Raw genomic sequence first — 16,750 nt, 5'->3', positions numbered from 1 at the left:
GAGCATCGGGGCCGGGGAGGAGATGATGGCGATGGTGGTCCTGGTTTTTCCAGTGCAGCTTTTCAGGCCCTGAGGGTCTCCTGGTGCTGCCTGGTGGCAGCCACAGCTTTCTCTGAGTTTGCAGGGCTCTGGGACTCTTCAGTCCTGTTCTCCTCTTGCTCCTCTCGACACCTCCATCTCCTGGGCTCGTGCCCAGCTGCACTGCATCGGCACCAACCGGTGCAGAGGGTCAGAGCCCGACCTCTCGGCTGAGACCGAACCTCCTCTGCATCCTGAAGCTCCTCATCCCCCCCTTTGCCAGACCCTCAGCGCTCCCTTCCCTCCCCAAACACACGAGAGCGCACCATCCAGCTTCTCCCAAAATCCCCACGTTTCAGGAGGAGATGCAGGCTCCTTTCCCCATTTTCTCCCAGGAATTACCATACTGATGCTGCAGAGCCATCCCACTCCCCAGACCAGCTGCAGGCTCTGTGCTGCTGGCCTCACCCTGCTCCTGGCAGCAGTCGTGGGTGTCCGAAAGGCCCTTTTCCACCCCAAATCACCCAGCGGGACTGCCCCTCCTGAGCAAAGTCCTTGCTGCCGCCGCTGCCCGGGATTGACATAAGATCCCGAGCCCATTCCCTCTCCATACCGTGGTTTTCTTGGAAGAGACATCAGTGCTTCTTGCAGCCAGCAAGGGCTGGGTACACTGTGCAATGCAGGAAAATAGAGGGCAAGAGGACTTAAGGGTATTGATAAGAGGGTAATTATTATCCCTTCAGCTAATTAGCTGTCCCCCAGCTATTTTGTTAGGTAGCAAGGAAAGTGTAGGAGCAGGGACGCAGCAGCAGGACCCAAAGCAAACTGGCTGCAGCATGTTTCGCCTTCACTCGTGTTTGCCTTCTCTGTGGGAAATGGAAGTCAAGAGCAGAAGGGATGGTTGCAGGGAGCAGACAAAAAGGAGAGCGGAATGGGAGGAACCAGGGAAGATAAACCCAATCCTCAGCCCAGCAAAGGGCTGATGGTAAAGGCCAGGAGCCCCAAGGCTGTGCACAGCCCTGCCCACAGTAACGGTTCCTCCAGGTGGGCAGGAGCATCACTGCCATGGCCAGTGGAAAGCCAGGGCAGCGTAATGCAAAGTTGATGTTATGCACAGCAAAACCCAGCGAGATAGAGGATAATAATTCTGTAAAGCGCAGGAAAAAATGGCAGAGCACCGGGAAATCTGGCAAGGGTAATGTTTCTGTCGTAGACCACGGCAAAACCCTGCAAAGCCCAGAGCGTTCGACAAAGGGTAATAGTTCTGTTTACGGGGCACAGCGAGAGCTGCCAAGATGCTGAGACCTGTGACATGGCACAAAGCTCCGTTGCAGATCCCAGCAGTGGTCAGCAGAGGGTAATTGGAAAATTGAAGCTGCTTTGCTGCGTGTCGGAAAACTCAGGGAAGGCTGATAAAGGCTGAGCAGTGTCTCGGAGAGAACAGTGACTCGTGGTTCTGGAAGAGCAGGACCGAGCGACCTACAGGACTGCAGGGCAGGTGCCCCAGGCAGGTTTTTTTTTTTTTTTTTGGCACCCAGGGAACAGATAGTTTCTCAGATCCTCACCCTCCCCACCCATCTCAGCCACAGTGGAGCTTGGGAAAGGCAGGAGAGACTGAAACACAGGGGACATCTGCCCGGGAAGGACAGGAGGTGCAGGACAGCGGCACAGGAGCATGCAGCAACGGAGTTAGGGCAGCTGTTTGCAGCTGATGCTTGTAAGCTAAATTTTGAGGCGCTTCCCTGTCCTTCTAATGGCACCCTCCGATGCAGAGGTGACACAGGACCTCCCCTCCCTCCAAAAAAGCCAGCAGCTGAAGATGCATTTGGCCCAGAGGCTGAAGGTCCAAATCTGCCAATGGCACAAATCCTGATCTGGAACAGGCACTTTCCTCACTAGTTTCTACTGCTTAATCCATCAGTACTTCATCTGCTTATGGGGCCTCCAACCACTGCTGGCCCGTCTTCCCCTTCAGCAGCAGGGACCAGTCTCAGAGGGACTGGGAGGGGCTGGGATGAAACCAGTGCTGGCCAAAATATAGCTGAAGGTTTTAGGACTATCCACGGAAGGGGGAAAGGAGAGGCCAAATGTCACTGAAAGAAAAGAAGGGGCAGAGAGGGCATAAAAAAAAAAAGTATTTTTTGCACCACCATGGCTCATCAATACCACGTGCTCGCACCTCCCCAACAGCAACCAGGACAGGGAATGACAGAGGTACCTTCGCCTCTGGACAGGGACACGAAAGCAGAGCGGAGAGCAGGAAAAGCAGCAGGGTGGGAGGGGAAGGTGCTGCTCTGCAAAGCCGAACTGCAGGGCAGGGGAGTCAGAGACCCCCGTAGTCCCTCTCTGCACAAAGAGCACCCGCTGTTCCTCCTCCCACCGCTCCTCGGCATCAAGTGAGAGATGGCAGCCCCACAAAATGCTGGAATCGCTCTTCCCCCACCACCAGGGTGGTCGAGGGCACAAAACAGGCAAAAGGCACATTCTTAGGGCCTTTGCTGCTGGCTTGGACCCAAAATATGTGGAGGGAAAGCTGGGTTTTTTCCAGTACGGCACTACAGCTGAGCGCGTCCTACCACGTCCTTTGCATTGAGACTGTTTTACTATGCACCACCCATTGCTTTTGCCTGAAGTCAGAGCTCCGGAGCCTGGTAGCAGCTGGAGGCTGCTATACAGAGACAGCCTCCCCCTTTGATCTTATATTCTCTTTGGAGAATAGCAGGAAAGAAATTTAAATCCAGGGATCTTTCTCACGAAGACAATGGATACCTCTTTTTTCGCTAAGGATCACTGTCATCAAGAGCAGAAACCAGAAGTTGGTCTCGAGGCTCTTCACCCCAAACTACCACCTCCTTTGATGCATTCCGATTCTTTAGCTCTCCCCAACTACCCAGCCCATCTGACGGTCACCAGCCTGGTCACAGTGTGAGCCTTTGCCTTCAGTTTAACCTCTGCCTGCTCAATCCACAACACTGCTCCAACACGTCCTGACTGCAGCTCCTCAACTCAAAGCCCTGCTGTCAGCTCCAGGCACCACCCAACACAGAAGAGATGCCCCCTTGCTGAGCGATAACCTTTGCCTGTGGGATACAACAGGGGTCTGCTGACACAGGAGTCCACCTTTACCCCTACCTACCTCAAACTGGTAGCACTAACAAGTCCTAGGGAGTCTCCAGATGGGAAATCCAAAGGTGGCATCTGTCTCTGGTAAAGACTGGATGGCAACTCCATTCTTGCTCTTGAAGTTGTTAGGGAAGAGGATCCATTTAAATGTCACCTAACCCTGGCAAAGATACAAACACCCACGATTGCATTTGCTGCACTCCAACACAGTATTAATGACTACCCGGTGAAGTAGGACAACATCTCTTTTCAGAAACAAAAATTAAACTCCCAGCATGGATACTCTCCAACAGCCTAAGTGCCCTCATTTGCATTATGAATGCTAGTTAAATACGTACACAATCTTCTGCTGTGGTACAACCTTCCTAAATGAATTCCAGCGATAGGAAAAACAGACCAAAAGGACCACCCTCCAACCCACCCAGAGGAGCTGCATCCAGACTGTGAGCCAACAAAACGGTGGCTGTAGGGACAGAGAATTTCTTTTGCCACTGGAGGTGATGCAAGCCTTCCAGTATCCGGATGGGGTGGCGTTTGGTCCCCAATGAACTGATGACTTGTCTTCTCTGCATAAAAAAAGCAAACACCTCTACAAATGCAGGTGCTGCAAAGCATGTTTTCTACCAGCTCAGTGACTACCACGGGTCAAGGAGCAACACGGAGGCAGCCTTGCCACAGGCAGCGCAGAAGTAGAGGGGAAGCACAGGGGAAAAGGGCTCAACACATACGGGCACAAGACAAACTTATCTGCTACTTGCAGCAGGGAGATGAAGGAAGAACAAAGCTGTCCTGAGATAATGAGGCAAGATAAGGAGAGTCAAAGTCAGAACAAGCCAAGGGCGTATTAAGCGAGACGGGGCAGCAGGTCACAGCACGGAGGGGAAGAGAACAATGAAGCAGAAGCGCGCTCTGTTCAGCCACATCAGAAGACATAGGGCTGGAGCAACCCACAAAATCATTTGTGCTACCGAAACTATTGTTTATTTGACAGGTTTCAGCTGAGCTCTTGTCCAAACTATGTATCCATGACACTTCTTGCTCTTCCAGGAATGAAGGAAGTGAGCTGGCTTCCCAGAAGGGCAGAGGAAGAAAAAAGAAAAAAAAAAAGACCAAAGCTTTATGAAAGATAAAATCTATTGGTCAGACAAAATGACTTTGCCCCTTGCACTTCTTGTATCAGTCCATCATGAGGAAAAAGCTCGTTAAAAACCAAACATGCACGTGAAGGGCTAGCCTAGGGGTCATGGAAAACCACCCTAAGCCAAAGACAATGAAAAGCTGTGAAACACATCTCTCTCCAGGCAGGAGAAGGGCAGCACGAAGCTCTCCAGGACCTGCCTCAGCAACTGGTTAAGGGTTGAAGTGACAGTCCAGCCAGCCCCAATCCTGCAGGTTCGGGCACCTTTCTTGCATCCCAACCCACCACTGTACTTTTAAATTTATTCCATTTAGCCAGCAAAAAGGTATTAAGTTAAAACTTAATCTCAATTTAACCTTGATTTACGTGGCTTTGGCTTGCACCAGTAAGTTTACAAGGGCAAATCACAACCATAAAATATAAAACAGTAAACCAGTATAACATACCCATGCAGGACTCGAGCTCTCGTTCGCCAAACTGGTTCTACCTATGTCAGCGCAACTTGGATTTAAGATAAAGCCTTACTCCTCATTTTTCACCTGAGGTTCTACACCACATCTTTCAGCCTGGACGCTTCTCCACAGCATTAGCGTGAACTACCCATGCAGAGGGATTGCGGCCAGTTCATCCCTTCTGCGTCATTAAATCAACATGATCAATTCCCAGCTCAGAAGTGAGGGCAGTGTCAGAAACACAAGTCCCAGGCACCTGGGGAAAACCTCCAGGTGCTGTGGAAGGGCACGATCCAGCAAAAAACATACCTGACAACTAACCTGAGACACAACAGCCTTTTGTTTCAGTGCATAGGGGTTAGCTCACCCTAAAAGACTCAGGGCCAAACCCCCCACAAACACATGTACATATACAATTAGAAAACATTTAATCCAGAATTTTAGAGACTTAAAAAAATAATTTATTTTAAAATAATTTTGATGCATGTGGCCTGCTGAGTTTCCAAGCATCCGGCCTGGCCAAGGCCAACCTTCCCCTCCCTCTCTCCATCATACTCCCCTCTCCCAACCACCATAACCTTTTGTGCACGGTTCTGTTCCTAGACACATTCCGATGCACTCCAAGGAAAAGAAGAATGAGCAGCTTATTACAAGGAAAGAAATTTCAAACATGTGGCTCTGCCAGATGCTTTTTCCAAGTCCTTGGTGGGTTTTTTTTTCCCCTCTCAGGACAGGCATGAATTCCTCAATGTGCTCCCAGCCTCCCACCACTTCAGCAGTTTGCCACTTGGGGCTCTCGCTTCCTGACCATATCCTCTGCCAAGATGGGATCAGCAGCATTTTTCCCACAAGCAGCATGAAGGAACATTTTTGTTTACACCGAAGCATACTGTTCCCCTTCAGTCTTCAGTCTCTCCATTCCACCATAGTGGACCTTTGAACATTTGCGCAGCAACATATTTTAGTGATATGCTCGAAGGCAGCCACACTCTCTGTTCTGGTTCATATCCCCAAGTTTTCGGCAAATGCTCAGCCCATTTGATGTGCCTGCAGCCAACGCCATCTTTTTGGCGCTTGTCCCATGTGGATCTCCTTTTTGCCTTTGGCCATGTACTTGGCAGAGGGCTGGACCACAGAAGCCAAGTAAAGTGAATTACCTAAATGTTATCATAGGGAACTGCAAGGCCAATGTTGTAGTTGTAACCAGTCACTTCATCATAGGAAGAGCGGCAAATAGGAAGGATGCTTTCTACAGCCAACTGGTCCACTGAGAACTCGTAGGCATAAATGATTCCTCGATGCCTGTACAAAACACAACCAGGACACACCATTTTACTTTAATTATATATTTCAACAGGGGAAACAAACAAAGTTAGAGATTGCCATAAAGGATCAAAATTCGATGCTTCAGGAGCTGAATATAAAAACACATCCCTTCTGCACTAGGGCTGTCTGTGCAGTTCTAGCAGACAAAACTCCCTCCTGCCTCCTTCCAGGGACCCCACCAAGCCCTGGAAACGATCGGTGAATCATTCACTTTAGCACTGCAGAGACATGACTGTCATCTGCTGAAACATTTCTCATCTATTCAGGAAGGGGGAAGATAAGTACATTTTAGTTTGATAGTTCAATTAGACATGCTAACAGCCATCTGAGATGCAAATACCAAAACCTGGAGTTTAAATATCAGTACTTTTCCTTTAGGAGGAGATATCATTACTAATATTTAAAACAAGGAAAGGGCTGCATTCCCTGTCTGGCTTCAGTGGCCTTTACATTCCCCTGCTGAAAAAGAAATGCATTTTTTTTGCGCTCAGAAGTAAATAAAGAGGCAATTCACCAATGGTTTTGAAAGCCTTATGTTTAAACTTTTAAAAATTTTATTTTTTAGATGCTACACCTTCTCTATTATTGCTCTGGATCATGACTCAGGTGCCTAGTGTGCCATTTTAAAATACATAACAAAGCAGATCTTTGCAGTGCCAGAAATCCTACCCTTCAGAGATGGCTTACTCACTTGCGGTGCGCAGTAAGGTCATCATCCATGATGCTGGCGCCTCGGGGACTTTTCTCATCAGGGATGTTTGCAGTGATGAGGCTATGAGAATTAAACCATACATGGCGGACTGGATGTCTGAAAAATAACCCACAGCACTGGGTGAGATGCCACCTGTATTAGACTCCTAAAATCCAAGTGCAGTAAAGGAATTGCTCTGGATTAAACAAGAATTCATTTAAAGCAGCACCCTCTCTACGGCCAGAGGCTGGGAACCCACACCTTTGGCTCTTCTCCTCCTGTCTGGAGCAGATAAACACAGCTTTTATCCCCATCTAGTGGGCTGTTACCAGAACACACGTGGAGGCCAGAAAATATTTTAGACCCTTGGCAGCACACAGGCTGCAAAGGATCCAGGCTGCCCACTTGCTTTGCTGCTTTCAGGACTGCAGCAGCACACTCCTGGGAAGAGCAGGATGCTTCCCAAAATGAAGGATGGAGACACCCAGGACCCCCACACCCTCAAGCACTGAGCTATGGCTGATTTAGAAATGCACTATATGGCACAAGCTAAGAGGTCTGGCCTTCATTCCTTTTCCTCCCACTGGTGAATAAACTAACCCTGAACCATTGTAACAGCATTTACTGTTCAAGTAGGAGTAACTTATCTTCTCCGATTAAGATGGCTTATCTCCACGACCCTAAATGTGTCTCCTGTCATCTCCCTTAGCTTCTGCCCTTGCTTTCCACTCATGGCACTGGGCTGTAGGCATGGATAACAACACACACGCCTTTTTGATTGAAGTGATCCCTTCTTATTCCTATATAGATTAAACAGTATTTTAAATGTTTAATCTAATGGTTTCACTTTCAGTACACCCTCAAAGCTCAGATCTGCACTGCCTGCCCTCCTTCTTGGCATGCTCATTAGTGCTGCTCCAGGAGACAATCAATGCAATATCGTCCTTAATGCATCAGCCGCATCACAATGGGCTGTATAATTCACAGGGTCAGAAGAGAAGGAGATACCTGCTATTAATCAATGACAACTCCAACTTGAACTTCTCTGACTGTAAATACCTCATCTACCTCCTCTTTGGGGAAGATGCATTAGGGGAAAAAAAAAAAAAAAAAAATCAGGATTTATCTGTTCATTTTATTAAGGGGATCACTCAGACTTACAAGGGGCTAAATCCTTGAGGTCTTCATTCAGACAAAGCTACACCCTGGGAATTGTGCCTTGATGAGGAAATCATAACTTGGCTGTAGCAACTAACAGTCTTCTGTCAATTCCAGGATACTGATCTCTGCTTGTACTTTCAGTACTGTACTTCTTGTGTTTTCAGTACAAACTGGTATTTTAATATTTAAATGAGTTTAAATACCAGCCTGGTTTTGATGGTTACTGCTAAGGGAATGAGTGAATGAGGTGAACAGAAACACAGGTATTGTGTAAGGATATAGCGGATAGAGACAGCCAGGACCAGCCACTCTGAAGACAACAGCCAGGAGTCCAGCATTTTAAATCCAAGGTTCAGTAAAGTAAATACTGGTTGGGGATGGGGCGGGGAGAAGACACTAACTGAACTTCACAGAAAATCCAGGGGAAACTACTTCCATGCTCCCTTACACCAACTGAAGCACTCTTTAACTAACGAGCAAAAAGCCTATGACAGCTAAAGGGCACACACAGAACCAGGCACAAGACTCCAGGTGGGGAGGCAATCTGTTCCCAAATCACATGAAAACTAAACAGAACTCTCAGAAGCTTTAGACATGGACATATTATCATTTTGGTCCTGGATCATCCCATTCCCACGTTCCTCCTGTCAGCCAGATCCAATAAACACCCTTGCAATAGGACCCCACACAGACAAAATTACCTGGCATGCATTTCCCAGAGTTTGGTGCCCATCCGTTGGTCCCACACACAGACCAAGCCCTCTTCTCCTCCACTGACAATCTTCCAGTCATCCATCTGAACTGCAGACACTCCTAACTGGTGGGCATAGAGGGAACACAAAGATTCGCTTTTGCGGAGATCGAATACCCTGACCCTAAACAAAAGCAAATGAAGAACAGAGGTAAGAAAAGCTGTGGCTCTGCAGTCTGTGGGTTCTGAGAGCGCAAGTACTTTGGGGGTTACGAAAACACATCTGGGATAGCAGTAGTCCCACAGCTGCTACAGGGCCAGAAATCCAATACGGTTGACACTTTTCACCGCTGATTTTCACTATGACTTCTATTATCAAAGATTTTTTGAGGCAGACTTCTCCCACCATACAGGACCTCTCTGTCTCTTTAAAAGCCCCAGGTGATACAAAATGTAAGTGAAATTTGGAGAAAGCTCCTCTGTTTGTGCCTCCCAAAATGTTAGCAATGCCGTGGGGCATAAAGCACCATGTTTTGGGTATACTGCTAACACATCCTACCCCTTGGTACCTAACCCATGTCCACTATGGCCAAGGGGTAATATTATTACAAGGATCAAGGAAAAGACTATTATTACAAAGATTTAGGAAGAGACTAAACGCGGGGCAATTCAAAAGTCAAGTGAATTACAGGTTTATATGCTTGAGTCAACCACCAATACTAAAACAAAGCTATCCACAAGCACCCAGCAATCAGTATCTCTTCTGATTTCAAAAATGCAACTACTGACTGTGGGTAGCTTTTAGGTACATCTGGTTTTCAGAAATTATTGATCGCTCAGACAAGGCATTTTGAAGAGAAACGTATCGAACACTCGGCTAGAAGCAGAACTGTAGAAAAAGAGCTTAGCATTTCAACCACTGCAACAAGTCCACAAAAACAGTTAAAGCTAATGGTGTTAAGTTTTAAACCCAGCACTTATCACAAAGGAATATGTTTTTTGATCCCTATGTATTGAGATTAAGAGATAAAGCAAGTACATATGCGAATAAAAAAAAGATGCAGCAAGTGAAAACAGAAGTAAAGGGGAAATACTGATCTCAGATTTGAAAAGAAGCCAGAGAAAGTTCCTCCCAGCTGATGACTATCAAGAATGAAACCATCAGGTACATATTAATTCCAGAAAAGGCCAAAACACACTCGTTCCAACACATTAACTTTACTTTATTCCATACCCCTGCTACGATCCTAATGGTGTTGCAAGTCTTTCCTTTTCCTTTCTCAAATGGAGATTGCATCATACAATTTTACAAACACATTTCAGCAACCGAAATAAAAGGCAAGAGAACAGTCCAAAACTCCAACAGAGCAACATCCATCTGACATGTAGAAAAACATGCTGGAACAGAGCAAGGAGCATGCTTTGTGTGGCTCTGCAGCCACCCTTAGGAAAATCCCATCACAACAGCTGCTGATGGTGAAAAGGACTTCTTGTTTTCTCCAGCTCCAGCAGAGAGAAGCTTTGGCTACATATTAGAGCTGTGCTTTGGGTAAGGATGGGGTATTTTGGAAGTGTTCACACCCAGCGCTCGCCCTGTCTTGCTGCATGTGTTCTGCACGGCAATCAAAGCTTCTTCTGTTTGGTAAGCACAGTTGGAAATGAAGATCTGATTGTGTCCTGGTTATTTCATTAGCAAGGGCCCAGGTTTCAGGCAGGTGTCCATTCTGGCACACCCTTGGAAGAATTAGACGCACACTTGAGTTGTTTAGATATGCTTCACAAAAAAAAAAAAGCATTTTGCAAATCTAATGTGATGCTCTAATGCAGACCTGGCATGGCCTGCCATCTCCTGCCTCAACAGCTGGGCTCAGTGGGAGCACATCAGATTCATCCGAGTTCAACGGAGCCATAAGGAACGTGTTCTCATGACCAGGCTTTGACTCTCCTGCTAGGCTACTTTAGAAATGAGCTCACTTGCCTGTAGGAGAGCCTGGAATACATGTTTTGATCCATACCTTTCAGAGATGGTATACACCAGGCTTGCCATATGTTTGCTTTTCCAATGCTATTCACCATCTTAGGTTCCACCAAGAAAAAGGGTGCTGTTGTGCAGTGCAGCAGCACACACTCCCTGTTATCAGACCTCCTGTCAGTGTGAAGCACAGCTGGGTAATCAAATAAATCAGCAACGCTTCAGGAGTATTTTCTGATGGAAAGACAGATTTTATAGGCCCTACCAAAAACATTTCACAAGTGTCACTTTTCAGAATCATGGCTTTGAATGAAAGAATACCATATACTCGTAAAATTGTGAAATTGCTGCATTTAATTCAAGCAGTAAGTTTTCCCACTGGCCATCAGCAGTGTAAACTCTCATGGCAAGATCCCTATTTAGTACACTTGCTCTGTAATAGGGCTATGGAGGTTCAAGTCACATTCCAACTGTGGATGCCCAGCACCTATTAGTGCCCTTCATACAGCACCACATGAAGAACTGACCTCTGAAATACACATGGTCTTGCCTCCTGGATGCCAAACTTATTTGCTGAACTATCGATTCCTAACTTTTTGCTACTTTAGTGATGACCAAACCCCTTGAACTCAGTCAATACTTGAGTTGAAGAACTGAAAAGCTTTCTGGAGGAGAAAGGGTGCAGACATTTACTCTAGCATAAAGGGAGTAAATTTCAATCTCTCTTAAGGGATATCAACTTTATCTACTCTCCCATCATTGTGCAAGAGATCAAAATTGGAGGTAGTTTTACTGGGGTGCTTTGGAAAATCAATTATCTGCTTTTAGAGGGGAAAAAACTCCCAAGGATTCAATTACATGTGTCAAACTTCTGATATTTCCTTTATCCTCTTTGCTGAGAAAGTGTGAGGTTTGCTTGCACTGCCTATTCACTGAGAAGTTAAAAAAAAAAACCTGTTTGACAAAATAATCATTTTTGCAAGCTGCTGCACTGGCGGGACAGAGGTCTGGGATTTGGCAAAGGGAAGTATCCGCCTTACAATCTGATACCCACCACCACACCAGACCACCACCTGCAGCCTGATGCCCAGTGCAGAAAGGAGGAGGGAAGGAACAGGGAGCCATTAGAGACTGGCTCCTCGCCATCCCACATCTCCTTTGGTGCACTGGATCAGACCCCACAAATAACTAGCCAAAAAAAGAAAATCTAAAAATTGGACTCAAAGGGTCTTTTTAAGCACTTTAATCCTTTTGCACTGTTCCCAGCGCGTCCATTCCTGGCACCAGATATTGTGCTGGGAAAATCCTACTCCCCAAGCCAAGGAGTTAAAGAGAAAGCTGCTAATCAGCTAAATAGAAGCTGGAATCTGTTCATATGAAAGTCTCTTTTTTTTTTTGTCACCTGAGGGACATCACAGTGTTCCGAAATACACTCTTGACATCATTTGGCAGACGGACCCATCTCATCCTACATGATTCATCCCTTAGGTTATTTTTTTAATATCAGAAAGTGAGCTTTTAAATGCCAAACTAATTTTGCGGGTGGTGGTGGGGAAGTGGAAGATATTCCAAGTGGTCTCGCTGGGCTGTACACCAACTGCGTCCACCAAATGGCTTAAAAAGAAAGTCTTCCCATGGAGCTTTCTGAAACAAAGCAAACTGGTAGCCACATCCAACTCTTACCTAATATTTTGTTCCTGAAGTTCACGCAGGCTGCATTTGAAACATTAGAAGAGAAACAGATTCTAGCAGGTCCAGATGTAGGACAGCAGGACAGGAAGTAAGCTAATTTGAGATGGGTTACAGCTCTTGGTAGCACCTACCTTCTGTCTTTATTGCCTGTAACAAGCATGTTTGGAGGACTGTTCTGGAGGTTGACACACGTAAAGTCACCTATCGAGTTGCCCATCTTCTTCAGACACTGACTTGTTTCCAGATTGTAAAGAAGAATCTGGCAGAAAGAGAACAAACACCAGCTAAATGTAGCCTGAGCACAACAACTACATTTTGCTGCAGCATAAAGTAGAGCAGAGTTATTACCATCAGAGGTGGTTTGCAGGACTCATTTCTCAATATGCTAATACATAACCAAGATACAGATCTACCCCTATTAAGAAGGGCAATAACGCCCTCAGAAATGAGGAAATCAAGTTTCACAATGGAATCCATCAAGAAGCAGGGATGCAAGGCTCTTGCCAACCAGTATCAGATAGGTATAGCTCTCAGGCAGGCAAAGCAAGCCATACAGATTTTCTCCAGGTCACATTTTTAAGGCTTACATGGAAAAGCAAATAGTTTCTTCATCAATTTTAATATTTGGAAGACTAGTAAAAGTAAACAGAATCAACATTTAGAAGGTTTAGACAGATGGACTGGGCAAGAAACATTCAATCAAATACAGCAAAAAATGAAGAGCAGAACTGAACACCGACTCAGCGCTGACAGGCCCTGCTGACGGCTTTTGTACAGATCCTGCGGCAGAAGCAGATGAAGAGAAATATTACATCTGAAGTGGCAGTTCAGATGGGAAAGGAATAAAAACAGCTCTGATTTTAAGCAACATCCAAGATGATTCGACTAGAGACTGGAAGAGAGGTACGAGTTGTTTCCCGTCTGTTCACCCACCTCTCCTTTGCACAGCAATCAGTTTAATCATGTTCACTGTCTTTCCTGTGTGGCCAGATGAGATTTATCTGTTTGGGCCTTTCAATTTAGGAGAGCAAGTATTTTTAGAAACAGAAAAATGTACTGGTCAAAGCCCAGTGGAGCTCAGCACAGAACCGGGTCTTACGTAACTTCATAAACATTATTAAATTTCATGGTGATGCTCCTTTAGTTTAAAAGAAACCTATGACTATGAAAAGAGTAACAGTAGTTAAAACATCAGAAAAAACTTATGGCTTCCATGGCAACATCAGCATGGCTATGTCAACGTCACATCAATATTCTTAGCTTCTACTCTTCTGATTATGTCCACATGCAGCTTAATAAATATTACACTATCTGTACATGTTATTTCAACATTTCCCAGAACAGCGATAGTGATGCTGCCTGGCCTTTTACTTCCTATCTGTGCAATTTTAGTAAGCATCTCAAAGGTCAAATTGAGAGCAGGAGGGGATCATTTTGTGATGGTCGCCTCTAGGCAACAAAACTGAAGCTTTAAAAATTTCTAGGAATACTGCAAAGAAAGGCAGAGAATTTGTAGGTTTCCTCCACCTGCCATTTCTCCCAACTAAAGGGCAGGCATGGTTTTATTCAGATATGTTATCAGTTACCTATTAGAATCAACACATTCATACCCGACTTCCTCAGCTGCTTAAAATATTTGTAATCTCCCAAATAGTTCCCGTTCCCAGCCTTGTCTTTGTGAAGCTATCTGCCTCAAATACCAGTCTTTAGCATGTAATTTTTCATCTTTAAGACTTAAGGTACTTAGCACAGTTTTCAGTGCAAAGGAAATCAGTATCTGTGCCTGGCAACCAAATTTCTCCTTGGAAAGTTTTGAACAAAAGACAAAGTCAATAAACGGCTGAATTCAACTTATGAACAACAAATGATCAGGTCAACAGCAACATATTCCAGCTCCCAATTGAGCCTCTGAACAAGCCCTTCCCAGATGTACGTTAAAACTCTGGAGAGAAGAGGGCCAAATGCTGCTTTCTCAAAAGTCCCCTGGGGCTAATACTTAAAATGAACATCCATAAACTATTAATTTATCTAAATGACCATAGCTCCCATCTATCCTATAAACATATGATACACACTTGAAAAATTCAGTTATGCCCATGAAAGACTATAATGAAAAATTACTTCCACATAGTATTTAAAGATTCCCTTGTTTTACATCAGAACAAGCATTACATATTCTCCTGCTTGCAGTCTCACTTTTAGAGCCGTGGCAATCCTCATATCTAGGTAGCACCAGCCGAAAAATTGTTTATTTCTCCTCACATAACTTGTAGATGGTCACCAAGTTAATGTGTTTGCATCTAAGAAAGAAAATCTGTAAAAAAATAAAGGTTTAGATCCACGAAACTGGAAGAAAAGCCTTTGTCTTTTCATCTTCTCCCACTCTGTCCAATTCCTTCTCTTCTCACGTCAGTCTCCATTCTTTTAGAGATCGTTGGGTTGGGTTTTTTTAAAATTTTATAATGCACATGTGTATTTCCAGTCAATTAGCCCTATCATTGGAAGAAAGAGTCTCTTTGTGATTTTTGGTATCCAGGTTTTACCTATCTTTAAATTCAACTTCTGTCTTGAGCAATATTATGGTCTGCAAATGAATTTCAAAACCTTATCTTGACATACTGATAGGTAAAGAAACAAAAAGAACTCAGAATGCTTTTTTAAAGTCTGAATAATAATTTCTTTAAGTCAGGGTTTTTAAAAGCACACTGATGACAATTTTGAAGTTGCTAGAACACTTCTGATGAGGTCTCCTATGAAATCCCAAGGCAACAAGGGTTTTCTTTACAAAGGCCAAGGAGAAAAAGAATGAGAATACCTGGTCAATAGGGACTTGAAATAAGGGCCTGTATGTTAAAGGGCAGATAAAGCATAAGATCTTTAGGAGGTTTATAATCCTGTAATGCACACTGCAAAGGGATTACCCTTTTAAAGATATTTATAATCCTATAATGGACACCCAAGACCAGTGACCTAATAGGTACCAAACTGAAGGTAAGTGAACCAAGAGCATTTGGGTGTGAAATGAAGTACCCTGGGATAACACACTAACGAGCATCCCTTCCCCCAGTGGGACTTTGGGGACACAAGGGAGGAAAAGCATTAAATACTCTGTGCAGATGTACCAGGATCTAACGCACAAAATAAAAAGTGTTACCTATTAACATTGTTCAAATGAAAAAGTCTTAAGTTATTGGATAAGAGCCAAGCAATCTCCCAGAATGCTTAATAATTCAACAAGCCAGAAATAGCCAGAGTACCTTTACCATTATGTTTAGTTAAAGACCACAGAGATTAGAAAACACATTATCCATCTCAGAGGCGATTCTTTCCATGTTACAAGTCCCTTAACGACCTTTACCATCTCTCCCTCTCTCTCTCTCCCTCTTTTAATAAGGCTGAGCAAATGGGACTTCATTTTATCCGATTGCCACAGACTAGTGGTATTAATTATTCATGCTCATACTCTCTCTTTTGTTAAGGCAGTGCATTAGACTAATTTCCCTCTTTACTGTGAGAGTTGGGCACGTCTCAACCTGTGGCCACTGTTCTCGGATAGATGCGCCGAGAAGCTGGCAAATTCATGAGACCAGGCAGAGGAAGAAAGGAAAAGTTACTGTACTTCATGAAACTGCAGAGCAGTGGGTACGGGGAACTCTCTTTAAATGCTGTCCAAGAACTCAAGAAAGACGACTAAATTAATTCACAAAGAATTAAAGTCTCTGTAGTCAGAATAGCTAAGCTGTGAGCTTTGTTACATCTTGCAGCTAAGTGAGGTCAAGCGTGGTCGATGTACTCTGGTTGAGATACTTCCAAGAAAAACCAAGGAACTGAAGGAAATGCTGTTGATGGAAGTCTTCCATGCATGTCCAATACCCCAGCAGGTGTTTTGGGATCCTGTGTTGTTGGAGATGTCTTTTTTGGATGGAATATTAAAACAACAAATCCCCAAGCGCTTGTTATCAAAGAGCCTGTGGTACTTTCAACAAGAGCAGGGGTGTTCAACCCACTGTCCTGGCTGAAAGCCAGCAGACAACTGCTTTGTGAAATAGCTCGTTTCCCTCTGCAATCACATTTCTGCTTCTTGTCAAAAGTTACCACATCGCGCAGCTAGCAAAAACTGAGCTGTCTCTCAGAACTGGGCAAAGCACTCTGTACATACAGTATATTTAGTTCTTATTTAGATGAAGTATTGAACAGAGTATCATAAATACTAGCAAAATGTATACTGTAAAACCACACTCAAAACCTACATCCTCTTCCATTCTGAATAACACACAGGACACATTAAAGAACCACTTTCTCAGAAAGAACTGTCTAGTTTAGAGGTTTCTAACTGTCATTTTAAAGACAGAGGATCAAAATAAAAAAACCCCGAGATGCTCAAAGAGGCAGAGGAACAAGCAGCAAGATTGGGAACAGAATCTGCATTTATTTTCAGATTATGTTTCTCCCCCTTTCCTTCTGCCCATCCTTCTGCCAACTAGAA

The 16,750-nt window shown here is 44.7% G+C and overlaps 1 protein-coding gene and 1 long non-coding RNA gene across 3 annotated transcripts in view; both read right to left on the bottom strand.

Moving 5' to 3' along the window:
* Window positions 1-1,951: 1,951 nt before the first annotated feature.
* On the bottom strand, window positions 1,952-4,062 carry LOC121233522. The gene is made up of 2 exons (XR_005933163.1): window positions 3,563-4,062; window positions 1,952-3,301 (listed from the first exon to the last, which is right to left on the bottom strand). It is a non-coding gene; the product is annotated as an uncharacterized LOC121233522 (long non-coding RNA).
* A 1,107-nt stretch (window positions 4,063-5,169) lies between these two features.
* Window positions 5,170-16,750, bottom strand: part of FBXW8 (F-box and WD repeat domain containing 8) — a 53,587-nt gene continuing 42,006 nt past the window's right edge. For both annotated transcript variants that reach the window (XM_030024715.2, XM_030024716.2), the window contains exons 8-11: window positions 12,396-12,523; window positions 8,611-8,784; window positions 6,749-6,865; window positions 5,170-6,033 (exon numbers count right to left, since the gene is read on the bottom strand). In XM_030024715.2, the coding sequence (XP_029880575.1) occupies window positions 5,889-6,033; window positions 6,749-6,865; window positions 8,611-8,784; window positions 12,396-12,523 (564 nt within the window). In that variant the 3' untranslated portion in view covers window positions 5,170-5,888. The remainder of the gene's footprint in view (window positions 6,034-6,748; window positions 6,866-8,610; window positions 8,785-12,395; window positions 12,524-16,750) is intronic.

This window comes from Aquila chrysaetos, chromosome 9 (assembly GCF_900496995.4).
Source record: "Aquila chrysaetos chrysaetos chromosome 9, bAquChr1.4, whole genome shotgun sequence".
NCBI classification, from domain to species: Eukaryota; Metazoa; Chordata; class Aves; order Accipitriformes; family Accipitridae; genus Aquila; species Aquila chrysaetos.
The sequence above is the reverse complement of the archived record's forward strand: the minus strand, read 5'-3'. Positions and strand labels throughout refer to the sequence as shown.